Source organism: Dendropsophus ebraccatus, chromosome 3 (assembly GCF_027789765.1).
Source record: "Dendropsophus ebraccatus isolate aDenEbr1 chromosome 3, aDenEbr1.pat, whole genome shotgun sequence".
NCBI lineage: Eukaryota > Metazoa > Chordata > Amphibia > Anura > Hylidae > Dendropsophus > Dendropsophus ebraccatus.
In genome coordinates, this window is record NC_091456.1 from 88936161 (window position 1) to 88963905 (window position 27745).

The window sequence follows — 27745 nt, forward strand, 5'->3', positions numbered from 1 at the left end:
TGCTCTTTCAAGTGAGCTGGGAGGGAACTTGCTGTAATAAAATTTTCCTTATTTGCTGAGGATTTTTACTGATAATGCTGATGCATGTTGGGATTTTTTTATGCATGGACATGTTAGTTTACCAATGTGGTGTGTTTTGCATTATATTTAGGATGTTAAACAATCACAATGACTTTTGTTTTAATCAGATTATTTCCCTTCCCTAACTAGTGGCTTAGGACATGCATGTGGACCCTACATGTAGTCTCTCGCTGTTGGTAGCTATAGATACCATTATTTTCCTGTGACATTACAACTTTTCCCTATGGCCAAAAAAATATAATTGTCACTTGGCTTTTGGGTAAAAATCATATAACAGAGACACGTCAACACTTGTAAATAGCATAGTTTCCAATATCATCTATAGTTTGATCCATGCCTTTTATCCTTTTTATGGCTATAAACTTATATAATCAGACAAAAGCATTTAATTATAATTTTCAATAGTCTTATCTTATATTGTATGACACATCCTCGATATTACTTAGTAAGTGTCGTCCTATATGTCATTAATCAGAACCACTTGAACAAATTCTGAATAGAATTTATTGTCATTGCATGTTGGAAAAGTTGCCCCATATATAACAGCCAGCATTAATAACTATTAGAGAATTTCAATGATTAATAAATAAAATGTTAAAATTCTCTTGTAAAATAAAAAACCGTTGTGGGAATATAGCCTCGGCATGGTAAAACAAAATGATTGCAGTTCGATTGGCTATACTGTATATGCTCACAATGCATTGTTCACACTGGTATCAAGCTCCATTTATCTCAACAGAACTAAGTTACAAAACCTACAACCAAGTCTTACTGTGTTTTTTACACCTGTCTTAAACAGGGGATTAATGGACTAAGGTGAAACAAATTTAAAGGGATTTTTCGACTTATATTTAGCAAAATTAACTTGCCCTGCCTGGCACTTATTAGCTCTAATTGGGTTATATTAATAATTCAGGTCAGTTTTTGTGTTTCACTGGTTGTCCAATGTTAGACAAATTTTACTATGCTGTTGCTGTTATATAAATATGCTTTTATGCTTACCTGTCCATGCTTCCTTACTGATCACAGCTACCTCCACTTCTGAGATGAGCTTGTCTCGGGAATCACCAAGATGGAGCACTGCCTCGACCAGTGATTGGCTGAGTGGGCTGTCACTCCCAAGACGAGTTCATCTTGGAAGGTGAGACAGCGGAGATCAACAGAGGACACTGGCGACCCATACAACATCGGGGGACATCATGGAGAGCTAAGCATAGTCTCTTTTTTGTTTTCTATAAAACAGCAGCAGTATATTAAAAGTTGTCTAACACCAGACAACCACTTTAACCCCTTAAAGACAGAGCCAATTTCGATTTTTGCGTTTTCATTTTTTCCTCCTTGTCCTTAAAAGGCCATAGCAGTTGCATTTTTCCACCTAGAGACCCACATGAGCCCTTATTTTTTGCGTCACTAATTGTACTTTGCAATGACAGGCTGAATTTTTGCATAAAGTACACTGCGAAACCAGAAAAAAATTCAAAGTGTGGTGAAATTGAAAAAAAAAACGCATTTTGTTTATTTGGGGGAAATGTGTTTTTACGCCATTCGCCCTGGGGTAAAACTGACATGTTATATATGTTCCTCAAGTCGTTACGATTAAAACGATTTGTAACATGTATAACTTATCTGATGGCCTGTAAAAAATTCAAACCATTGTCAACAAATATATGTCACTTAAAATCACTCCATTCCCAGGCTTATAACGCTTTTATTCTTGGGTCTATGGGGCTGTGTGAGGTGTCATTTTTTGCGCCATGATGTGTTCTTTCTATTGGTACCTTTATTGCGCATATACGACTTTTTGATCGCTTTTTATTACAATTTTTCTGCATTTGATGCGACCAAAAATGCGCAATTTTGCACTTTGGGATTTTTTGGCGCTTACGCAGTTTACCGTGCGAGATCAGGAATGAGATTAATTAATAGTTCGGACGATTACTCACGCGGCGATAGAAGACATGTTTATTTATTTATTTATTTACTTTTATTTATAACCTGGGAAAAGGGGGGTGATTCAGACTTTTATTAGGGGAGGGGGCTTTTTATTGACAACAACACTTTTTTTTAACTTTTACACTTATACTAGAAGCCCCCCTAGGGGACTTCTAGTATAAGTGCATTGATCTCTCATAGAGATCTCTGCAGCATAAATATGCTGCAGAGATCCATGAGATAGGCACCCGTTTACTTCCGGCTGCTGCAGCCGGAAGTAAACGAGTGCCGAGCCGGGGACGGCACCATCTTGGAGCGGTCCCCGGCCGGCTTCAGAAACGGAGATCGCTCCTCCGGGATAACATCCCGGAGGAGCGATCTCCTCCACTAGACACCAGGGAAGTGCTGCGTCCGGTAATCGGATGCAGCTGTCATGTTTGACAGCTGCATCTGATTACTGTATTAGCGGGCACGTCGATCGGACCGCGCCCGCTAATACCTGCGGTCCCGGGCTACAAGCGGCACCCGGGACCGCCGCGGTTCAGAGCGGGGTCGTCGCGCGGCCCCGCTCTGAACATCCTTAACGGCAACAGGGCGTACATATACGCCCTTTGTCGTTAAGGGGTTAATATAAAGACCAAATTACATTTTTAGGGTATATTAACACAACATGTTGTGCAAAAATTCATCTGTATTTTAAAACTTATGGCTAAAAAAAAAAGAGCACAATCATTATTTACAGCCGTAATTATCAAAATATGGCCCTTTTTTTTCCTTAAAAAACCTTGCGTGAACATACCCTTAAATTGCAAAAGATTTGTGGTGATATGGGTTAAGAAAAGCAACAGGTGTGTGGATGGGAAAGGCCTTTTCTAAATAATTTTAGTACATTTATTAATGTAGTTTAGTTTAAATTATATTATGAGTTAACAGGAAAGCACCTCATTTAGGACCCCAATATTTTAGTCATAGTGTACAAAGAAGACAGAACAGCATGCCTATGTCTGGAGAACCCATCACGTCTGTGCGTTACAGAAACAGCTGACTCATTTCAATTTACACCAATGCCCCCTCTTCCCAGTGTGGCAGTGCAGGAAAATTGAACAATTGGTTTGCCTGCTTGTTACAGCCGATTGCCAGGGTTTTGGCACACCCTCTGGTCAGATTCTTCTATAAGGATTGCTATAAATGGACAAGCCCCTTATGTAAGATAACGGTGAGAAATCAATTAGGTAATTCTCCAGTAGGCCCCCTATACTCCGACATCTGGCCTTATAAAGAATTGTTCTCTTTTGAAAAGCCAAGAAGATTTAAAATACTAAATATTTTTTTTTCTATAAAATGCCAGCATTTTTAATGCTATTGAAATATGTTAGCCATGGGCCAGTAAAGACTCGTAATCCTAAATTCTTTGAGAAACCATTTTCTTGCTTTAATCCTACTTAATAATAATGAAGTGAAATGCTCCTCTGTAAATGTATGCCTTCGTAATTTTCCATTTTGTTTATTGCATTTGTAAATGAAAAGACCTGCCACCAATCCTTTAGTCAGGCAAATGTCACATCATAAGACAATCAGAAGCACACCACTTTCTTCCATTCCTCTTGTATTTTTTATTTCCATTCCCCTGCATCACAGAAGCCAATTTAAACTGCAAATGCAAATATTTTCCATCTCTCATTCACACAGCTTTGTGCTCACACGGGGCAGTCTTTTCATTGTATATGTGTGTGCTTGCTAGAGATTTACTGCCTTGTGGCATGCCACATGTCTTAAAAATTACAGTGCCCATTTTCTAGTGAAATAATTTCAACGAAGAGTGGCTCCTATTACAGCCGGAGACGCAGGGACGTCATGATTTATTATTATTTATGGTCCCTGGGCCTTGTTTATGCACGACGGGTAAGGTGCACGGGATAGCAATGCCATTATGCAAATGACATTGAATGTCCTTTCTGAGCCTAAATAATTTTTGTGTTGGACGATTAAACCTCATCTGTTATTGATATGGGCTGCAGTCGGGCTATTAAAGAGTCCCAACAGTACTTACTCCCAGTAATGGGAAAATTGAGAGGAAGAGTCTAAACAATTGCCTCTAGTGTGCTGTGATTGTCTGGTAGGAGTTGAACATAATAAACCCCCTGAATAGAAATTGTGTTTACTACTTAGGAATAAATAAAGAGGGGAGAAAATGCAATAAATTACACTTTGTGATTTGAATAGGCACAGCCGAGCATTTGCGTTCTTTTCAATTTCTTTATATATTTTATTTATTTGTTTTTTAGGTAAATAACAAGTAGCCAGGAATGATTCCCATCCAGTGTGTAATGCATTAAACAAGCAAGGAAAAGGTGGGTGGGAGGGCTGGTAGTTAAGTAGAAAGGAGAACCAATATTCTCAGTGAACAAGGGAACGAACGTCACCACTTTCGCTTTCCTCTCTCGCTCCCTTTTTTTGACACAGCTGTGCAGTAACATTTTGATCAGTGTTGATAGCTTATGAATTCCAAAATTGACAAAATTTACAGAAAAATGAGGATAATCCATCTTCCTTAGCAGCCTGTCAGGAGCTGGCTATACTTCATAATCCTCAATTACAGATGCTATTTTCAGACATTTACATGCAGATATTAAACACAAATGAGAAACAAAAGGAGGATGGAAATGCAGCTATTTATATGTATAATATTAGAAGAATAAGAAATATAGCAGGTAAGGCATACGGTGTAAATTTCAAAGCAATTTCAATGGGTTTTCCTTTCAATCCCTTTATATAGATGAAGTCTGATTGTACTAGTTGGGTTTTCATAGTAATTGGAGGTTATGTTGACTTGCAGATCTTCAGTTTAGTATTCCATTGTGAGTATGGTGCTTCTGCTGTGCAGAGTGTGATGCCATGCTATTTATATGTGGGCAGAATAGTAACATATGATGCATGTATTAGTATAAAAAGGCAAACAAAACATTCTCAATGGTTTGAATATAGTCATTGTTGCTTGGACTCCATTGCATGAAAAGGTGCTTATGTTATAGGATAATGTTATGAGTGCCTTCATTGTATGCTACATAATGCCATACAACTAATAAGAAGTATAAATAAGGACGTAGTTTCCAACGGGGTGCCATGAAAGCTGCCCAGGGGTGCCGTAGCATTCCAATGGGCATGTTCTTTCTAAGCATGCCTAGACGCTTCTAGGGATACCTTGCTTGCTGTAATGTTCATCCCGCTCACTGTGGTGCAGAGTAAGTGAGCTGAACATCAAAGGGAATGAAGGAGCAGGAACTATCAAGGTCCTGCTCCTTCATTCATTGTCAAATGAACAGGATGTGAGCTGCAGTTATAGGTCCTGTGGATAACTTAATCTCTTGGCCACAAAACCCTTTTAAATATTTTTTCATGCCATCTGTAGTTCCATTTCAAATACTTTTAAAATCCCAGCTATATAGTTCCATCCATGTTTAAATAGTGAGTAAATTGGTTATTATGCAGATATTGACAGGTAGTTGAGAGACAGGTTTAAGGATCTGATGCTCCTGACCATTTGCCTTTTCATTTGCATTGAACCAGTGTGGTGTTTAATTGTAGAAGTGGCATGGGAAACCTGAGGCATAGGAAGGCACTCATGGGTATTAGATTTTTATATTATTAAAAATGTATAATTGAATTAAATTAATTTGAGATTGGCAGTCAGTATTTTAGTTGCTGTACAGTTTGTTATACCTCCCTTTGGGAACCTAGATTTCTGCTTTACTGTGCTAATTGGTAATTCACACCTTCCATACACATGGCTCCATTCTCTTTGTATTTGTATGCAAATGTGCCATGTGGTCTTTGTCTTTCAGTATGCTATATAAATGTGCTTGCAGTTTTTAGAGACTAAAATATATTTTTGCAACGTTATGTCATGTGTGGTAGATTCTGTTGCTTCCCTGTAGACTGTTATAGTAGTAGTTTACCCTGGTTTAATGTACATAGATGATTGGCTACCAAACAGGTTTTAGATAGGTTAGATGCTTAGGTTATATGGTAGGAAGCAGTACAATTAGTCAGGAAAATCAAATATGGCAGATGTTGAGTGGATGCATGCTTTATTCTGCATGGGTCTGCATGTTTTATTACTTGACAGAACAGATATATATGGATACCTTTCATGCTAGGATGAGCCATAGAAGAGTGCCTCCTGAACCCTGCATAACTTTAAGCACAAAACTGGTAAGTTATGCAGCTAAATCAGAGATTGCTCTAGACATGGAACAGAATGCATAGCTTATAATCCTTGGGGCTGGGTTCACACTACGTGTATATTTCAGGCAGTATTTGGTCCTCTTGTCAGGTCCTCATAGCAACCAAAACCAGGAGTGGATTGAAGACACAGAAAGGATCTGTTGACACAATGGTGAAATTGAGTGGATGGCCGTCATATAATGGTAAATAACTGCCATTATTTCAATATAACAGCCGTTGTTTTAAAATAACAGCAAATATTTGCCATTAAATGGCAGCCATCCACTCAATTTCAACATTATGTAAACAGATCCTTTCTGTGTTTTCAATCCACTCCTGGTTTTGGTTGCTATACAGCCTCAAATATACGTAGTGTGAACCCAGCCTCAATCTGTAAAAACTGCCCTCCCAGCTGTGCCCCAGCAACAATTTACTGGTGATACCAGCCTCACAGTTTGAGATAGGCTATGTTCACACAATGTCAAAAAAAGAGAAAATATGTCCAATATTGCCACAATTTATCTGACCACAATGCAATCCATTGAAGTCAATGGAATGACGGACGTCCAATGCACACAGTGTATAAAATGACAGACGTTATCTGCACAGTTGTCAAAATAATGAACATGTCAATTATTTTCAGATGTCTTTTGCAAACGGGACATCTTTTTCACCGTCCTTTCTCAGTTTTTACTATTAAATTTAATGGCTTTTTATTTAAGACACATCCAAAGGCCAATTAATTCACCTAAACTAAAATAATGTACAACTGGTATTTCACTGATGGGCGGCCAATCCTCTAAATAACGGACGTCATTTTGGACTCAAAATGACGGACGTAATTTTATAAATTATAAATGGACAAGAAAAAACCTTGTGTAAACATAGCCTTTCACTGCACCATGACTAGCTTCTGATGCTTACGTAGTATATATAGGTGGTGGACAGGCAACAGCATGGGCACTCTGACTGGTTTGTTGCTTCACAGGCCCATACACAGTAAGCTGCAATGCACTGTGTGCTCTGACAACCTTCTCTTATACTATTACTTTCAGAAATGTGAGCTACAGTATTTTTTTTGTAGGATCAGACAAGGCAGCCAATTCTTTGAACAGAGAGTGGAGGAGGCGTGTGAACCCTTCCATAGAGATGCAGTCTGACACTGAAGCAGGCAGACTTAATTCCGCCCCATTTGCTCAATGTCAACATACCCTTAGGGTATATTTACAAGTGGAAGATTTTTGCATGAACTTTTGCAACTGTGCCATTTATCTAAATGCTGCTGTGTATGAATTTTCCCTTCATCAGATCAGATCTGTATCCATGTTTTCCAGGCAGCCTTAGAGCGGCATCCAACTTCAGCCACTTGTAATTTCCACACGCTCGGGTTCAGATGGACCCAAGCATGCTTAAGTTGCTTCCATACAGGAAGTCAAGATTTTATGTACAATGCCGAAAATTTAAAGGGTACTCCGGGCTAGCAGTACTTTTATTCTGTGGCTGGGAAGGTGGGGGATATAGAAGGCGCCGGTCACTTACCTCCCTGGTTCCAGCGTCGGGTCCTGGATCGCGACACTCCTTTCTCCCGTCCCGCGGCCTCTTCCTGGTTTGAGCTGTGGCTTGAGACGTGATGTCTCAAGGCAGCTCAGCCTTTCAGTGGTTCTAGTGGAGTCCTGCCTCGGCCGCTTAATTGCTGAGCGGCCTTGAGGCGTCACGTCTCAAGCCGCAGCTCAGACCAGGAAGCAGCCGCGGGACAGGAGAATGGGGTGGCGCGATCCGGTACCCACTGCTGGAACCGGGGAGGTAATTGACTGTTGCCTTCTATATCCCCCACCTCCCCGGGCACAGACTAAAAGTACTGCTAGCCCGGAGTACCCCTTTAAAGGCAATGTATAAAATAACATCACTGTACACATCTGCTAGGCCTTCTGAAGCTACATCAGCCCAAAATATTTATTTATACTGGGTTCAGTGTGGTTTTGCATGATTCACCCGAACTGGAAAGAATTAAGTGGTATTGTCTCGAGCTCCCTCACTCATTTCTCTCTCCTGAGACAATGCTTCAACCTCTGTTACGGAAGGCTTCTCCAGATCTGGCCTCTGAGCTAGTGGTAATGTGATGCATTTATGGAGAACAATGAGTGTTTAAAATATGTTGCCTTGTGCTGAACAGTGCCTCAGCCAGAGAGGCAGACAGGGAATGCAACCTTACTGAAAGCAATGTATTCTGTGAACTGGAGTCCTCAGTAACTGGTCAACCAGGAAGTAAAGAACTAAGTCTGTTTTTGGTGATTTCACAACTTGGGCAGATTGGTAAGAAATACTATATGCTTCTGAAGCATGTTTTTTTATATTCCTTTATGATATGAAAGCTGAACTGGTGGCAATGGGTAGAACTACTCACTTTTAGTTTCAGGGTACAAACCCACACACCGTATACACAGCAGATACGCAGCAAAAACACAGCAGATTTGAAGCAGATTTGATGGTGCAGATTTGATCTAATGTCCAGTTATTTAGATCTAATCTGCTGCGTATTTGTTGCGTATTTGCTGCGTATCGCAGCAGTAAATAAGCTGCATATACGGTGTGTGGGTTTGTACCCTCAGAAAGATTGATAAATTTGGATGCATGTAAGAATGCATTTTTGACCAACCAAACAACCAACCAATCATTATTCCCTTTCAACATGTGTGTTTTTAATATTACAATCTTGATTAATGTGTGACAAAAGAGGAATACTCCTTAATCTAATGCCATACCTACTAAGTGTCTAGGAAACTAGAAAACTGCGTTACCTATCGTAACCAATCACAGCAGAGCTTTTAGTTTATCGTACAAGTTAAAGGAATAAAAGCTTAGCAATTATTAGTTGGACAGGAAAGACAATTTTTCTTCCAATAGATCTGTGTTGGGGCAATGATTAGGGCCAGAAATAAAAAATTGGGCAAGCCATGGTGCAAGCTGTTTTTGCGTCATGAATCGCCTATCTAAAATGAAGGGGTCCATGCTAATGCGGACAGGATGGAGACAGTTACGGATGCACATCCATAGTCCTGTTTGAAGCTGTGGGTCTACAACTAGGAAGAGGGCTTCAGATGTGTGAATCAGGCCTTACCGCATTCTAGGGAAGGTTTGTACTTTACGAATTAAATCATCATATAGGAATGTTCCCACTTCGGTAAAGGTGGCTGTTTCGTTATATAGACGGCCGCTAAAAATGATCATGGTTTTTATTAGAGACCACCTACAGTATATATTGAGACGGCCGCCTTTGCCTGATATGTTCCTGAAGTGGGTACATACTCATATTTTGCCCCATAGAATTCATTGTGTAAATTACTGAAGGCATCCCATACAATACATTCACACAATGTCAGTTACATATGTATTAAAAAAAACTTGGTCAAATAAATCCTTTTTGAAGCAAGCCTTGGTTTTATAGCCTCAGTTTCCCTATGATACAGAATATGGGCTATACAGTAAGTCACATAGCTTATGTTTTGTTTTTAAGGCTTTGATCATGCAGTGTATTTTTCCATTGAAAACTAGAGGATGCATATTTTAAACATTTTTTTTTGTAAGCATTTTTACATGCCAAATACGTTGGTCTAATGGTTTGATTATATCCTGTAAACTACTCAAGGCAACAAGTTGAAATGTACCAACTTTATGGGAAAAGCACTTACTGAACAAGGAGGTCTTACTGAGACTATATATATATTTACAAATTGTTCAGCCCTTCAGCTATTCTTAGTGTTTTAGCAAAAACTCAGTTGTTCCTTTTTTTCTTGTTTTTTAGACAACAGATTATTCTACGATGGCGTCTCTAACTGGTGGGTTGGATGAAATGAAATCCAGTCTAACAAGTCCATCTTCAGGGGATTTAGGAGGAACGGTTCCTGGACCCCAGTCATACCCTATTGTAACAGGTAATTCATAGTCTAGTCTATAAAAATAACTTATTTCACACCTGTTTGCATGGTTTTGGCATATTAATTGCTCTTATACTGATTTATGTTGGATACATTGGCCCAGATTTATCTACTAGAGTAGACAGTCTTCAAATATGCAAGATGTATCAGTGTTGTGCAGGTTGTTTAAGGAATCTGTCACACCTGAAGACTGTCTACTCTGAAGGTGTAGTCAATGTTGTGCCCCTGGCGCAGATTCTTTCTTGTTCCGTGGCCTACACCAGCCGTAACCCCCTACTCACCTGATGGTCAGACAGGGGACAAGGCAGCCAGAAGGTTTGCCTCCTCATTCACCTAATTTATCACGGTTTTCAGAGCAGATTTGGATTTTTGCGCAGTCCCTGCGACAAGTGCAGGCTTTACTTAAAGGTGTAGCCTATTTGTTAATCTGGCCGGGGGTGGAGCTTTATTTAGGACTAGCGGCAGTCTTGATAAATGTCCCTCTTAGGCCATACCAACTAGAGTTTGGAGTGGTTTTTTTTTTCTGTCTTGCTTCTTTTTTTTGGTGCACATTATTTTGCAGTAAAAGACATGTGAACATAGCCAAAAATGTCTGTTTCTGTACACATTGTAAAAACTATTTTTTAAGTGTGCACAGATGATTGATTTTTCTTAGACTTTTAGTTGCCTTTTGCTGTTAAATGACGGCCCGCTCCCCTAGACGAAACATAGCACGTTATTGGATAAAAAAAAGCCATATTTTTTCCTGATTTTGTGGTTGTATTTTGCTTTTGTGTGTGTGTGTGTGTGTGTGTGTGTGTGTGTGTGCGTGTGTGAAATAATTATCACCTATAACTATAATAAAAAGGACCATAATTTATAAAAGTAAAATATGGTTGGTCTTTCAACTGACTTCAATAGAACAAAATATTTATTTGGAAAAACAGTATGTTTTTTGTCTTTGTCTTTTTTTTTTACTGATTTTTACAGAATTTTCTTGTTATAATTTTGCAGGATGTGAACATAGCTTAATACTTAGCACTATATATTAGCCTTTTCTGATAAGTTTGTCCATAAAATATGTTACATGTAATAGGCAATTTGGCTTATTTAGGTAAGAGAGCAGTAGCAATTTTCAGAGCATCATTTTTTTGACAAGATAGTTCTCAGTAATTAAACATAGTTGCCTTAATTAATGGATAATTCTTCTAGTTTCATGGATAATACAGAGGCTTGTTTAATAATGTGGCACAGTGGGCGGAAAAGTATTTACCCACAGAAACCAATTAAATAATAACTGTCACATCCTAGACATTGAACTAATATTTGATTGCTCAGTAATGTTATATTTCTGCTTATAGTTCTGTCCTTTTTAAACAGGGGCTCCCACATTTTGGTCAGAGAACAAGCTTACAGGATTGTACTACCTGAAATAGACTCAATAACATTCTGACATTGTACATATAAGTTTTTCCGTCATGATATCGGTTTTCAATTGATTAGAACACTGGGCAAGGTGCCAGACTGTTTAAAGCGCATGTACCATTGATTCTAATGGAGCTGTGTCATAGAAGGACGGTGTTTCCTCCCACTGTGGAGCCTGCTTTAACCCGTGATTAGAACTGCGACCGTACATTAGAATCGGGCCGGGTTCAAAGAAAGGACTGCAACACCACTTTCCCTGCACAGGCGGCATTCTATCCATGGGCAAAACTTAAAGCGAATGTACCATCAGGTAGATAAATTTACAGTTTATGTTTGTAATGGCTGCCTTTTCACATTGTTTTGGGTGTGGCTGTCCAATATAGTGTAAGTTACTGTGAGAAAAAAAAAAAAAAACTTCTGTGAACAATGTAAAACAATGGCCGCTGTTTGCTCAATAACAGTCCCAAATTAATGACACAAACATTGATTTGAAATTAAAGTGGTACTCCATTTAGGAAAGGTTAAATCTGTTGATTTCCTACCAATAATCTAAGCTTGTATGTAATAGGTTTCTATGACATAAATTAGGTTTGTCTACAGCATATCTTGACTCACATTATGAAGCTGCAAAAAATCCGCACTTCCTAGTTTACCTGGTCCACTTTCTGGTCTCCAATCCTCTGTGCGCTCCTCCCTTCTCAGACCAAAGTTACATGATCGGTTTCTTTTGTTGCCAGGCAAGCTGTAACACCTCATCCATAACCTTACTCATCACTGACATCACACAAATTAGTAAGCATCTGGCCAAGGGGTGGGGAAATAACAGAACACTAACAGTCTCCTGAGAAGTATAGGGAAAAGGAAACACGGTTGTTTCAACTATCTCACTCTTTCTATTCTTTCTGTGTAGGTAGATGGGCAGATAGATAGATAGATAGATAGATAGATAGTGGACAGATATTTTGTTTGCAGTGTAAAGCAGAAGCAGATTGAGCTAATGATGGATAGATACTACAAGATGAGATGGATACTTGGCAGTTGGCTCTGAGGTTCAATGCATGCTGGGAAATGTAGTTTCCTGGCCAGTGCCATATAGACCGGCTTTTAGAAAAACTTTTAGAAACTAGAAGTAACTCATGAACAGTGGCAGTTATAAAGATGGCAGATGGCTCAAAATACTCAGGGGGGCTTGTTGAGTAAGAACAGCTAGGTTTTGGAGAATTTCATTTTTAAGCTTTTGTGTGGAATACCCCTTTCATTTTTTTTATACATTGTGTGAACCAACGGCTATTGTTTCAATAGGCTTCAATGGAAATCACTGAAGACTAAAAACAACGGCCGTTATTTAAAACTCAAATGGCGGTCACAGCATGTGAACATGATTGAAGCCTCAAAGTGATACTGTCATTCCCCTTACTCTTGCTTAATTTCATTGGTGGACAGTGTTGCCTAGGAAGGGCTTGCCACGAAGCCCCTCCTAGGTGACACTGTCCACTGATGAAATGTAGTGATTTTAGAGCAGAAAATAGACACAGACAAACTGTATACAGGTATGTATTGAATATGCAGAATCTAAGCTTGTGGATTGTGCAGGGAACTGCTAGGAGGTTGGAGGAATGTTTAAACTAGAGACTGGAGAGTTACAGTAGTGGAACCAAGGACTGTAGATAGTAACCTTTGACTAACTAATGAAACTTTAGAGAACATTTATCAGGGGGAAAATATATAGAAAAACAAGTGCACGTGTACTGAAACCTACAAGTCAAGATTGAGGAATTGGAATTTATAATTTTGGAATGTGTATAAATGAGACATGGCAGGATAAAAGTTATGACTGGGATCCTAATTTGCAGGGTTCCGTCTGTTTAGAGATTACGTTACAAATATGTGTGGGGATGTAACTTGCTTATAGGTAAAATATGGTCTAAAACCTACCCTGCATAGTAATATGTTAATGAATAAATAAGTGACATCCCTGTGTCTATGTTCACATGTAGTATTTCCATCAGTCTTTTCGTCAGTCTTTTTTCAGCCAAAACTAGGAGCACGTTAAAAACACAGAAGGGCCATGACCATACAATATTTGCGGTCAAATAATGGACAAATAACGGACCAACAAACGGCCAAAAAAAGACGTTGTGGGATCGAGGCCAAGCTGGGAAAATCTTTCCATTATCATTTTGCTCTGTTAGTCCCACTCCTGATTTTGGTTAAAAAAAAAACTGACTAAAAGACTAACAGAAATAATGTGTGAACATAGTCTACAGGTAGAAATTGGGGGAGGGAGAACAAATAACAAATAATGATAGAGTTTTATTATATATCTAAGGCTATGTTCCCACAACATCTGTTATTGGCCATTTGATGACTGTAACTTGCAGAATTCAGCCGTTTGGCCTCAAGCATCCGGAAAAAGACAGTTTGGGAACATGGCCTACGTATAATGGCAGAAACAGCAGAAAACCTCTTGATTTAATTTTAACAAATAGGAATTAGACAACGCAAGGGTGCAGATGATGATATGCAGATGGTGACACTAGGAAGAATGTGGTAGATAAATGGGAATAGGCTAAGACTATGTTCCCACAATGTAAAAAAAGGGGAAAATAATGGATCATGATCAGTAATAATGGCCCTTGTTTTGCCCTTATTTTTACATTGTGGGAACATAGCCTCAATGTGTTGAGATCTGGTGGAGAAGTTGGGATTATGAAGTATAAATTCGTTTTTTTCCCCTTAAATACAAGGAGGATGTTAAACCCAGGAGGGCCTCTGAGCATATAGTTCTATATGTACTGAATATAATAGAATGTGGAAAACCTACTTACATTCCCAGAAAGAATAAGGTGGAGATGATTGAAGAGTCTGAAATCATCACAGGCAGCCGAAACCACACCAGGTCCAGTAGCTGTACAATGTGTCTAGGTATACTTCTGAGCAGAAGAAAGAAGTGAGAGCCGGTAAGACCTTTTCTACTCCCTGCACAACCCCTTTGAAGGCAAAATTGTGTAGGCAGAATAAGGTCCTGACCTTAGTCTTCTTCCCCCTGTCAAGCATTTCCCACTTACCAAAAATAAAATTGTTTGGGAGAACTTGCATATTACTTGTATTATTCAACAACATTGAATATTAAGTTACAAAAGGGAGAACTAGGAAAAAAAAACCCTCTCGCTGCCACGGTTCATAAACGCGCTTTATTGGCAAGGCAATGACTTAAGCCCAGTTCATTACCGCCATAGTCAGCATTTTTATAAGATGTTTGATTGTTATTAATTACCTGCAGATGCATTTCTAGCCCCAGCTTGCTGACTTCAGCTTGTTTCTTATCACATTGAGAGGACAGACTAGAAAAGGAACTGACACTGGAGAGGAGATTGACAAATCCAAGTGTACACTGTATCCCTAGACACCGTGAATTAGCAAAGCCCAAACTCCTAACAATTGCACTTGTTTTTGCCATCTCAAGAGCAGAGATCTCTAAAGACCATGACACCAACAGTAGTATATACATATAGTTATTTTTTGTCATTTGTCTTTTGTTGTATACAAATTCCCCAAGTTAATAATCAATTCTCCCTCCAGAGAACACTACCTGGGGAAAATATGGGGATCTCCTCCAACATAAAGCAACTGTCTTTCTAATGCTTATGCGAGGTTAACTTTTAGAGAACCACAAAACATGGCCTTCCCTGATCAGCCACACCATCTGCCACATAAAATGGTGCCTTCCAGTTTAGCTCTTTCCAGGCTCTTTGTGTTTGACATAGACATACAAGACAGTCTATAGGCAAATTTGAGTGGCTAGTGATGCACTAGCTAGTGGCTAGTGGGTCGGCTGCAGCGATGCCGAACTGAGTCTGTCTACATGTTTGTGTCTCCCATTTCCCAGATGGCCCGAGGGGTGGTCCACAAGCCTTGTAGCCATTTGTGATCTGAGTGAAAGATACAGAATCTGGCTGAGAGAACTCACCAGCTGAAGTTCACCCGGTCACCACTCACAGAGTAGAGAGCAGTGGTCAGTAACCTAGGCAACGAGCACTAGGCACAGCAGCAAAAGTAAGCAATTTGGCTAATTAATAGCATTTAAAATTGCTTACGGTTGAAAAAATATAAAGACAGGAAGGGAAAGAGTCAGCACAAGGCATCTCTGTTCCGCGCAATGACATATGTGGTGGATCTCGTACCAATCCAATATTAAAGAATAGTCACGAGTCCAATTGTTTGGCATCTGAATACTGATGGCTGAAGAAGTAGAATTTAGCCCTAGAGAGTCATAGAAAGCATGGATACAGCGAGGTTGTATCCATCTTTTCCGTACTCCCTAGGGCTGCATCCCATTTCTTCAGCCACCAGTATTCGAATGCCTAACGATAAGACTTGAGCATGCTCAAGTTGTGCTAGTCTCTAATGGTTACATTTATTCCACCATCTTCAGATACAACGTTTTAGCAGATTCAACCGCAACTCTTGATAAAGGCGGTTGCATCCACCAAAATGTTGTATTTGAAGATGGTGGAATAAAATGCCTATTTTATCTGTGACAGGCTATGTTCACACAACGTTTTTTCAGCTCCATTTAAAATGACGTCTCTTATTTTGAGTCTAAAATAAAGGACGTAATTTCGCTGTCTGGCCTCCCCTCAGTGCAATGACTGGTGTTTGCACATTATTCTAGTTTGGGATTACTAATTGGCCTTTGGGTGTGGCTTAATTGAAAAGTCCCTTGAATTTAATAGTAAAAATGGAGAAAGAACAGTGGAAAAAGAAAAACTGTGTGTGAACAACTAATAAAACACGTCCGCTGTTTGCAAAAGACGTCCGAAAATAATGATCATTGTCCGCAGTAAAAACGTCCGTTATTCAGTGCATTGTGTGCATTAGACGTCCGTCTTCCCATTGACTTCAATGCATTGCAATTGCAGTCAGTTAAATTGCGCCGCCTTTTCTTTATTTTTGACGTTGTGTGAACATAGCCACACTCTGGCTACGCTGTGACTTTTTTTCAATAACAGTTGAAAATTTGTTTTAGAGGGGACTTCTTTAAGGGGCAAACATGATACAGTTATTTAAAGAACATTAACCCCTAACCGACCTAAGACGTACGGGTACGCGCTGGCCACCTGTCACCAGACAACCCAGGATGTATCCGTATGCCCTGAGTTGCTGATGTGCTATGAAGCACGCTCAGGAGCAGAGCGCGCTTCATAGCAGGAGGGGGCCAGCTGCAACGTGGGGCCAGCTGCAAGTAAAAATTTTAAAAAATATACCTCTCCCCCAATAAAAATTAAAATCACCCCCCTATTATATTATATAAATTAAACATATAAAAATAAATAAATAAATTAACATATTATATACCATGGCATGCGTAATTGTCTGATATATTAAAATATAGCAATTGTCATCCTGTATGGCGAATGGCGTAAACGGAAAGGGGGGGGGGGGGGGGGGAAAGCACCAGAATAAAAAGTGATCAAAACGTCTGATCTACACAAATATGGTATAAATAAAAAATAGAGATCATGGTGCAAAAAATGATGTCCCTAAGTAAAAAACTAAAACTATGTCAATAGTCACAGTAGTAATTTTTTATTTGAAATTAATTGCAAAAAAAAAAAAAGAATAATAATATCATGTTGCTTTTACCATATAGTGCATTACGTAGACACAGGAACCCCCAAAAGTTATAATATTGCATTCTTTTTTTCTAATTTTACCAATTTATAATTTCATAAATAATATTTTGGGGGTTTTGTCATACATGTTATGATAGAATGAAATACGCCATTACAAAGTACACTTGTTCCTGAAAAAAACAAGCCCTTGCATGGCCCTGTAGATAGAAAACTGAAAGTGCTAGAGCTCTTAGAAGGGGAGGAGGAAAAAAAGAAAATGCAAAAATGAAAATTGGCACAGTCATATGGGTCTTTTTGGGCCTGGGTCTTGAAGGGGTTAAAAAGATAATCTGTGTGTCATTCAATACCCACTCAGGCCCTGTGCTAGAAATAAAATTGTTATTTGGTGTTTCTTTAATTACGCAGTAATGCATACTTCTTGATCAAGATCTGCACATTTTTCCTTATTGTGATGGTGTAGAAAACACATAATTACACTATAGACTCACAGCAATTACACCATATTAAAGGAAGCTGATGTGAAGTTTCCATGTGTGAAATAAAAAATGACATGATCAAATGACCTCTAGCAAAAACCTGCAATCCCTTTGCTGCCACATTGTGACAGTAGTGGTCCAATCAAGACATGCATATGTTAATTAAGATAAAGACGCACTGTAATCATATGCATGCACAAAACATGCTAGAATAATTATGGAAATTGCACTGCAATTATGCTAACGATATATACCACTGAGGTGTTCTCATCCTACACCTAAACAAGACTACATTTTCTGCTTATGTTTAAAGACTCCAGGGCACCTTTAAACCCTTTAAAATGAGTAATGTAACCCAAAGAAGATGCCTGGAAAATCCAAAACATAGAAATTCCTTACCAGCTTCCATACTCTGTCAAAGCAAATTATCTTGAAAGTAGTCAATTTGAATGACTTCACAATATTGTATCAGGAACAAAGACAATAGGGTCTCTAAAAAGGGAAGAGATTTGTTACTAATGTCATCTCTATTTTGGCAACTCTTCCTCCTGTACACTATCTCCTCTAAGGCATGGCTTAAAAATGTAATAATAGAATATGCATAGAAACATTGTCAGCAGAAAAAAACACTTAGGGCCTCATGTATCATCCGGCGAATGGATGATTTTAGGCGGAAAGTGCCGATTTGCGTCTTTTTTTATTCAAAAATGGCGGATTTGCGAATAAAATATTCGCAAATCGGCACTTTCCGCCGAGTACGCCAGGGGGCGGAAAGGGGGCGGAGAAGGGGCGGAAAGTGGGCGGAACGGAGGGCGCGGACTCAGAGTCCGCGCGATTTACCATCCGTTCCGCCAAAATGTAAGCCGAAAACCTACTCCAGTCCTCAGCTGGCGTAGGTTTTCGGCGGTGCACAACGGCGCGCACGGGATTTATGTAGAGGCAGTCCGCCTCTACATAAATCTCCGTAGCGCCGGAGCTGCGGGGACATTTTTACGTCTGGCGTAAAAAACGCCGGACTTAATAAATGCCTCCCTTAGTCATTTTAGTTTGCCCTTAGTTTGCACTTAGAAGTTCTTGATTGCATCCATTTTGCGTCCATGTCCGTGTTTTTCATGGATCTGTTTAAAGCTTTTTAAGCTACATTGATTACATCACATGCATGTTTTCATGGATTGCACGGATGTCAGATTGGTGCAGTCCGTAAAAAACCCGGACCTTATAGACTTCTATGGGGCAATCCCTGCCGTGATCTTGTCTGAGTTGAAATGTCCTAGTTTTACACGGAACAGATTGTGGATCCGTGAAAAAAGCGGAACATCTCAATAGCTCAATAGAAAGAAATTATCTGTGATAACGGATCTGTGATCACAGACAGCTTCACCATATGTGTGAATAAGGCCTAAGGCTAATATATATGTTTGTCCAGTTTTTCCCTGATGGTTTCATGCTTCATTGAATAGCGGCCGCATTGAATACCAGCCGCACGCTTCATTGTGTGCAGTGGGAAATTCTGATTCGGACATACTTTGATGCGCCTGCATCAGAATTCAGTGACGCTAAAGATCATCCAGTCAGTACTGCAGTACCAGCTGGGATGATCTCATCTGACACCGGCCATTCCGTGACCCTACCGGTGTCAAACAACGTCTGAACATGGCTTAGAATTGCTTACAGTTAGTTTGTATTTCATACAAACCTTATTTGTATAGAGCTTTCTATAAAGTAATTAGAAATAGTAAAGATGTGTAACTGTAACCCTGATGTCTGACAGTTCATGTTTGTCATATAGAAAGTTTGTAAAAATGATTTGGTGGCAAAATATTGATTGGTGTACCCTCTGCTTTTATAAATAACTACTTTCCTTTTTTTAATATGTTGACACTAATGTGAATATTAAAAGGGTTTTCTTCGTTTCAAATGTTGGTAGCCTATATTTAGGTTAGGTCATCAATATATAACAGTGCAAAACCTGTTGATCAACAGAATGAAGAGACCACAGCGTTCCCCTTACATTGTTACAAATGCCAAAACTGGGAAATTGCTATGCTTGTGTGAACAACGGGACACGGGACTTCACAGCTTTTAGTCCACTAATGCATAGAAAAAAGATTTAGGGTACGTTCACACTTATTGGATCCGCAGCGTATTTTCCGCTGCGGATCCGCAGCAGATTTCATTTAAATAACTGAACACAGCATCAAATCTGCACCATCAAATCTGCTGCAGATTCTGTAGGTGTGAATACACCCTTAAGCTTCAGTTAAATTGCCTTCGCCAGTTCCCATTTAACTGTGAACAACTGATCTCTACTAGCTGCTTTACTTGTACTATACTATACTATACATGTTATTCTGCAATGTTCACCTTTTTAGTAGACTATCATTTTATGAAAGTAATAGCATTATAAAAAGTTAAGAGGTAGATGCGACCAAGGTGTGCAGAATAAATGCCATGGATATTCAATTAAAGAAATTAATGAAGAAAATTACTGTGCTCCTATGGGACATCAGAATTTGATCCAACATTTTGAAAGCAAGATACTCCAAGGAAATTTCAAGAAAACCCAAAACAGATAGAGACCTTTAGATAGGGAATTATTAACAATTTCTCTTTGCTTTTCTCTCCGGCTATTTCCCAAGTTTGACTGCTATCTTTTCTATCCTTAGAATATTAAACTTTTTTTTTTGTAAATTTTTAGACCTTATTTATATATCTGTATTCTGATACACTTTCAATATTCTCCTTCTTGTCTTATGCTTAAGGAGTACCTATCATTTGAAGAAACATCTGTTATGTCATAGGGGGACATTTATGAAGCTTTCGCCGCTGGCATATGCCACGGAGAAGGCGCAGAAACTTACCTTCTCCATGGTGTAGAAGGTGGGAAGGAGCAGTGACCTTTTCCAACACCATACTTACCATAATTTTCACCTTGTATAAATCACAGCAGAATTATGGCAGAAATCTACACCTGACACTTAATATGATGGTTTTGGTGGTCTCCTTACCATAGTCACCCCTTGGCTAGGTCCACCTCTGGAGGGATATCTGGCTAGTCCTGTGTTTCAAGAGTATTAAAAGAGGCTACACGGACTCTTTTTGCATATTTGTATTTCCCAGGGGGCAAGGCAGGCTTTCACTGTGTTGAGCACTTTTACTAGCAGCCTACTGTGTCTTCTTTATCTGCTCTCCCTGAGATCAGTAATCATTTTACCACAGTGGTCTAATAGGCTTTGCTCCCCCCCTAGCCAGAATTCTACTCCACACTAATGGGGGCAACACCCCAAAAAAGCTTTCTGTGGATGGATACCTGGCTTTGGTATTTCCCTTATAGCCTTAGAGTCTTTAACCCCTTAAAGACAGAACAATTTTGATTTTTGAGTTTTCATTTTTTCCTCCTTGTGCTTAAAAGGCCATAGCAGTTACATTTTTCCACCTAGAAACCCTTGATTGTGCATATACGACTTTTTGATCGCTTTTTATTACAATTTTTTTGGATTTGATGGGACCAAAAATGCGCATTTTTGCACTTTGGGATTTTTTGGCGCTTACGCCGTTTACCGTGCGAGATCAGGAATGTGATTAATTAATAGTTCGGGCAATTACTCACGCGGCGATACCAAACATGTTTATTTATTTATTTATTTTTATTTATAACCTGTGAAAAGGGGGGGGGGGGATTCTGACTTTTATTAGGGGAGGGGACTTTTTATTGACAACAACACTTTTTTTTTTTTTTTACACATATACTAGAAGCCCCCCTGGGGTCCCTGGGGGACTTCTAGTATATACACTCTGATCTCTCATTGAGATCTCTGCTGTATACTTATACAGCAAAGATCAATGAGATCGGCACTCGTTTGCTTTCGGCTGCTGCAGCCGAAAACAAACGAGTGCCGAGCCGGGGACGGCGCCATCTTGGAGAGGTCCCCGGCCGGCATCAGGTACAGAGATCGCTCCTCCGGGACAATGTCCCAGAGGAGCGATCTCACCCACTAGACACCAGGGAAGTGCTGCAGCCGGTAATCGGAGGCAACTGTCAACTTTGACAGCTGCCTCCAATTACCTGATTAGCGGGCACGGCCATCGGACCGTGCCCGCTAATAGCCGCAGTTCCGGGCTACATGTGGCACCCAGGATCGCGGCGGTTCAGAGCGGGGTCACAACGCGGCCCCGTTCTGAAGCCCCTTACCGGCAAAGGGCGTAAATATACGCCCTTTGTCGTTAAGGGGTTAATAGAGTTGGATATTGACTGAAAGGGCAACTTAATATGGTGGTTTTGATGGTCCCCTTATAGGAGCCACCCCTTGACTACGTTCTTCCCTGGGGGATATCTGCTTAGATCCATGTTTCAGGACTCTTAAATTAGGCTCCATGAGCTCTTTTTTATTTATTTGCATTTCGTTGGGGCAATGTACCTAGGTTTTCACTGTGTTGAGCACTTTTGCTAACAGCCTAAAGTGTCTTCTTTAGTTGGACTCCCTGAGATCAGTAATCATTTTACCATGGTGGTCTACTAAGCATTGCTCCCACCTTGCCAGAATCCTACTCCACACTGATGAGGGGCAACCCCCCCTCCACCCCCCCCCCAAAAAAAAAAAAAAAAGCTGTCTGTGGATGAATACCCAGCTTTGGTATTTCCCTTGTCATATCTTTAGACTCGTAAACTGAGTTGGATATTGACTGAAAGGGCCACTATATATGGTAGTTTTGGTGGTCTCCTTACAGGAGCCACTATTTTGCAAGGTCCTTCCCGGGAGGGATATCTAGCTAGTACTGTGTTTTGAGACTTTTAAAGGGGTTATCCAGTGATACAAAAACATGGCCACTTTCTTCCAGAGACAGCACCACTCTTGTCTCCAGTTTGGGTGATGTCTTCATGGACTTCTTTATTAATTCACATTATGTGATACATACACAGTGGCCAGGCGCCGGGTGGTGATAGGTAACAGGCTGTTTCACGCAACTTGTGCTTCAACTGACCTATCTCTGCCACCTCCTACCAACTATTCAGCTTTTGTATATACATGCAGTCCATCTTAATTCATTGTTAGTTATTACTAGCCAAACAGCATAAAATTGTAATAGTATGGCAGCCTGCAGAATATATTTTTAAATAGCGCTGCATATTGAGGTGACACGTCTAGTTTAACATCATAAAGACTTTATAATCTTAGACTGTAGCTGTAGTTTTTTTGTTGACAAGCTTTAAAAGCAAGATATTATTCTGTTCACAAATGCAAAAGTAAGAATAACATTATTAAATTCAATGCACGTAGATATAAAAAAGTTTAACATTCTAGATAATGATCTTTCTCTTTAACCCTCATATACCCTCTGGGAGAGAGCCAAAGTACTGCAGTTCTGTAATGGTCATTTATTTCAGAACAGTTGCCCCTCATGTGACCTGTGGCTTTTATGACCCAGTTTTGATGATCATTACCCACAGCTAAATACTGTACCTTTCACTTTTCTAATACCACAGAGGTGATTGTTCTTTATGAGGTAACATGTACATTGAATAGCCATAAAATTAAAACCATCTGCTTAATATGGTGCCACCAACACAGCTCTGACCCAGAGGTGTGGACTCCATAGCTACCATGGAGGCAGACCACACATGCTACTAGCATGGTACTAGCTACGGTGGTCTGCATCCATGGTCCTAGACTGCCCTTCCCAGACAGCGTCTAAAAGCACCTCACACCAGCGCCCTACCCGGACCAGCGTACGCATACTCTGGCCCAGTGTAGTCCCTGGTGTTCGTTCTCCTGCCTCCCCGGCGCACATGTGACATCACTTGTGAACCTCAAAGCTAGGAGAACGAAGTAATGTTCTGGGACTGCACCAGGCTGGTTGAGTATGTGGGGAAGAAGGGGCATATAGGATTCATGGGACCCTGTCCAGTTTTTTTGCTATGGGGCCCAATGAATCCTGGCTACGTCCCTGGAGGGCTTCTGACCAGGATATCTCTGCCCCAGAACCGGCTCCAGGAGCGGGAATCGGCGAGATGAGGTCTGTATAAGGGGATCTATCTGGGGGGCGGGAGCCTGTGACCCCGGCACGGTGGGTGACAGTTCTCCTTTAATGATTATTAGTTCTATCATATTAAATACATCCATCTTATTTAGGAGGACCACTGTTTTTTTTATTTTTATTTAAAGAATGATGAAGTTTAATCAACATAGTCTCAATAACACTAGGGTGGAGAGCTGAGATCTTTGATTTCTATGTTTGGTAAACTCCTGACTAACATGTACATGTAACATGCCCATAAAGATTTTTCCATTCACTCCTATGTGAGTTACAGAAACAGCTGAGCTCAATGTAGAAGTCCCATCTATCAAAGATTTATAGCACAACTTCTTGGTTTGCAATAAGTGTCTAAGGTGGGTATACCACTTTAAGAGCTATAAATGCTATTGACAAGAATATACATTTCAATTTTCAAATGTTCTAAAATTTGGAATTATGAATCAGTATTTGCAGCAAAGTTTTAGTGCTCCAGCCCACCGCCAAATCTATTTTGTTGCCTTAATTGGTTTTACTGGCGCGACTGAAAATTTTAATTGCTTGTTTTCAGTCTGGTCGATAAAGGACACGTCACTAACTGCTTTATAATGTCACACCTCACTTATTTCATGAACATTGCTAAATAGTTTATGGGTAGGTGTTGTCTCTTACTACTATTGGTCAAATGAATTCTAGCCTTACTATATGACCTGCTATAATTCACAGTAAAGACATCATTCATATTTTTAACTTGCTAAGAAGCTAAGAAGTGACACTGTCACCCCCTATTTGCATTTTGAATGCTCTCCCCAGGTGTAAAGGGTAAATGTTACAGCTTTCATTACTTATTTTATATCACACCTCATGGTGCTTGTTCTGGTAAAAAGTCATTTTTATCACCTGTGGATTGGTATATGTGGGCGGGGCCTCATGGCCTATGTGCCACATTGCTCCTCCCCTTGTATCACTTAGCCCCACCCCCATCCATGATGTAATCACTGTATAGGCCCTGCCCCCTCGGCAACTAGGGGGGTGGGGCCTAGAGCCTTAGGCTGGCCCTTCCAATGGTTGCTGAGGGGGCGGGCCTATACAGTGATGACATCACGTATGAGGCTGGGCTAAGTGGCTCTAGGGGCTGAGCGATGTGGCACGTAGGCCACATATACTAATCCAAAAGTGAAAAAAACGCTTTTTACCAGAACAAGCACCATGAGGTGTGATATAAAATAAGTAATGAAAGCTGTAACATTTACCCTTTACACCTGTGGAAAGCAGTCAAAATGCAAATAGGGGGTGACAGTGTCACTTTAAATAAGGTACCACATGAATTTAGTTATTTAAATAATAAAAGTGGCTAATTCTTAGCCTAGACTAGATTATGTTCAAATGCAGTATTTTTTAAATGGCGCAGTCTGTTTAAAAATCGAGTGCATCTTTAGTTTTACTATGCATCATCATCTTAGTATGCATCTTCCAGACTTTGTAGAGCTGAGCAAACTTTTCAAAAGCTTGGTTCAGCAGGCTTGCAAAATTTTGGTGTAAAATCTGTGTTCATCCGAACTGAACCTTAAACAAACCACATTAAAACCATTGTCTGGCATAACCATCCCCCCCCCCCAAAAAAAAAACACACATAAAAACCAGCGCGAGGAAAGCCTGCTAAACACCATTAAAGAGATGTATTTTCACCCCTGTGTTTACACCCTGTGGAGCTATGTCTATGACCCTGTTTTTCTGGCCCTTCATGATCGTTAAACCACAGCATGGGGACAGGTTGGCAGCCTGGTACAGGTGGTTGTGAGTGATGTGCTTATCCGGAGTCCAGCTGTCTTCGAGTTCTTATGAGGTGGCCTGAGGGAGATGAGGAGAACTAGCATCTACCAGTTCTTTGGGGATAGCTTGTGGAAGACAAGGATATGCCACCATGTCTCTTTCCACCACCAGTCAGCTACAGGTAGGCTATCGATTCTTGCTTCTATTAGGAGCCACTTCAACGCAGTCCACTACTATCCTACTGAAAGACCTTATTGGACATTGAGTCTCAAGTGAATAGAGTCAAGAAGTCCCAGAGAGGCCATTAAGCTTGCCTGAGCGTGCAGCTGTCCCAGAGAGTCATCAAATCGTCAAGCTGTGCACATGCAGCAGTCCCAGAAAGGCCGTCAAACTCAGAGTGTGCAGCAGTCTCAGAGAGACCATCAAGCTGTGTTTGTTAAAAAAATGCTTGGTCATTACACCACTTATTTATCAGGAATACTGCCTATTGTTATGAAGGGGTTTAGTTTTGTTTGGGTCTAGTGTGTTAAAAATGCAATATTATTAGTGATTGCTACTTCTTTTTTTTTAACAAGATACCAATGTCCACAGCTCTTCTGGGTGAAGTTAAATCTGTCAGTCACCTGTCAGGTTACGTCAGGTGGCCTGTTGTAAAACTGTGTCTGGCATCTGGCAACAGAGTAAATGTCATTGTCAAAACTGCCAGACACAGTTTTGGAACATGCCACCTTACGTACAGTAACCTGACAGATGACTCACTGGGTTAACTTTACCCAGGACAGCTGTGGACAGGGTGTACTGACACACAAATTGGCCGGACAGGAGCCACTTCACAGCTTACACTACTACTCTCACACTATTCCTCCATCTATCCCTGATACCTACTCAACCTTCTATAACTGTCTTTAAGCCTGCCTCTCTAACCCTGCCTCTATTTATCTGTCTCCAACTAGTGTAAATGTATGTTTTCAGTTTACTGCACAGGAGCTGACTTGCTAAAATACTGTATATACAGTGAAGGAGAAAGTGTGACTTGTCATGTGCAATTTGTCATGTGCTGTTGTTGATCTGAGGTTGTATTTAGCTATCATATTTTCCAGACTATAAGATGTGCTTTTAAGCAAAAAAAAAAGATTTATTTATATATATATATATATATATATATATATATATATATATATATATATACATACACATACACACTACCGTTCAAATTTTGGGTCACCCAAACAATTTTGTGTTTTCCATGAAAAGTCACACTTATTCACAACCATACATTGTGAAATGAATAGAAAATAGAGTCAAGACATTGACAAGGTTAGAAATAATGATTTGTATTTGAAATAACATTGTTTTTACATCAAACTTTGCTTTCATCAAAGAATCCACCTTTTGCAGCAATTCCAGCATTGCACACCTTTGGCATTCTAGCTATTAATCTGTTGAGGTAAGCTGGAGAAATTGCACCCCACGCTTCTAGAAGCAGCTCCCACAAGTTGGATTAGTTGGATGGGCACTTCTAGCGTACCATACGGTGAAGCTGCTCCCACAACAGCTCAATGGGGTTCAGATGTGGTGACTGCGCTGGCCACTCCATTACCGATAGAATACCAGCTGCCTGCTTCTGCTGTAAATAGTTCTTGCACAATTTGGAGGTGTGTTTAGGGTCATTGTCCTGTTGTAGGATGAAATTGGCTCCAATCAAGCGCTGTCCACTGGGTATGGCATGGCATTGCAAAATTGAGTGATAGCCTTCCTTATTCAGAATCCCTTTTACCCTGTCCAAATCTCCCACCTTACAAGCACCAAAGCAACCCCAGACCATCACATTACCTCCACCATGCTTAACAGATGGCGTCAGGCATTCTTCCAGCATCTTTTCATTTGTTCTGCGTCTCACAAATGTTCTTCTTTGAGATCCAAACACCTCAAACTTGGATTCATCCGTCCACAACACTTTTTTTCCAGTCTTCCTCTGTCCAATGTCTGTGTTCTTTTGCCCATCTTAATCTTTTTCTTTTATTGGCCAGTCTCAGATATAGCTTTTTCTTTGCCACTCTGCCCTGAAGCCCAAAATCCCGCAGCCGCCTCTTCACTGTAGATGTTGACACTGGTGTTTTGCGGGTACTATTTAATGAAGATTCCACTTGGGGACCTGTGAGGCGTCTGTTTCTCAAACTATAAACTCTAATGTGCTTATCTTCTTGCTTAGTTGTGCAACGCGGCCTCCCACTTCTTTTTCTACTCTGGTTAGAGCCTGTTTGTGCTGTCC

General features: G+C 40.1%; 1 protein-coding gene across 3 annotated transcripts in view; it reads left to right on the top strand.

The window, feature by feature from the left end:
* PAX5 (paired box 5) overlaps positions 1 to 27745 on the top strand; it is a 155149-nt gene that overhangs the window by 70433 nt on the left and 56971 nt on the right. For all 3 annotated transcript variants that reach the window (XM_069964369.1, XM_069964370.1, XM_069964371.1), the window contains one exon: positions 10040 to 10169. In XM_069964369.1, the coding sequence (XP_069820470.1) occupies positions 10040 to 10169 (130 nt within the window). The remainder of the gene's footprint in view (positions 1 to 10039; positions 10170 to 27745) is intronic.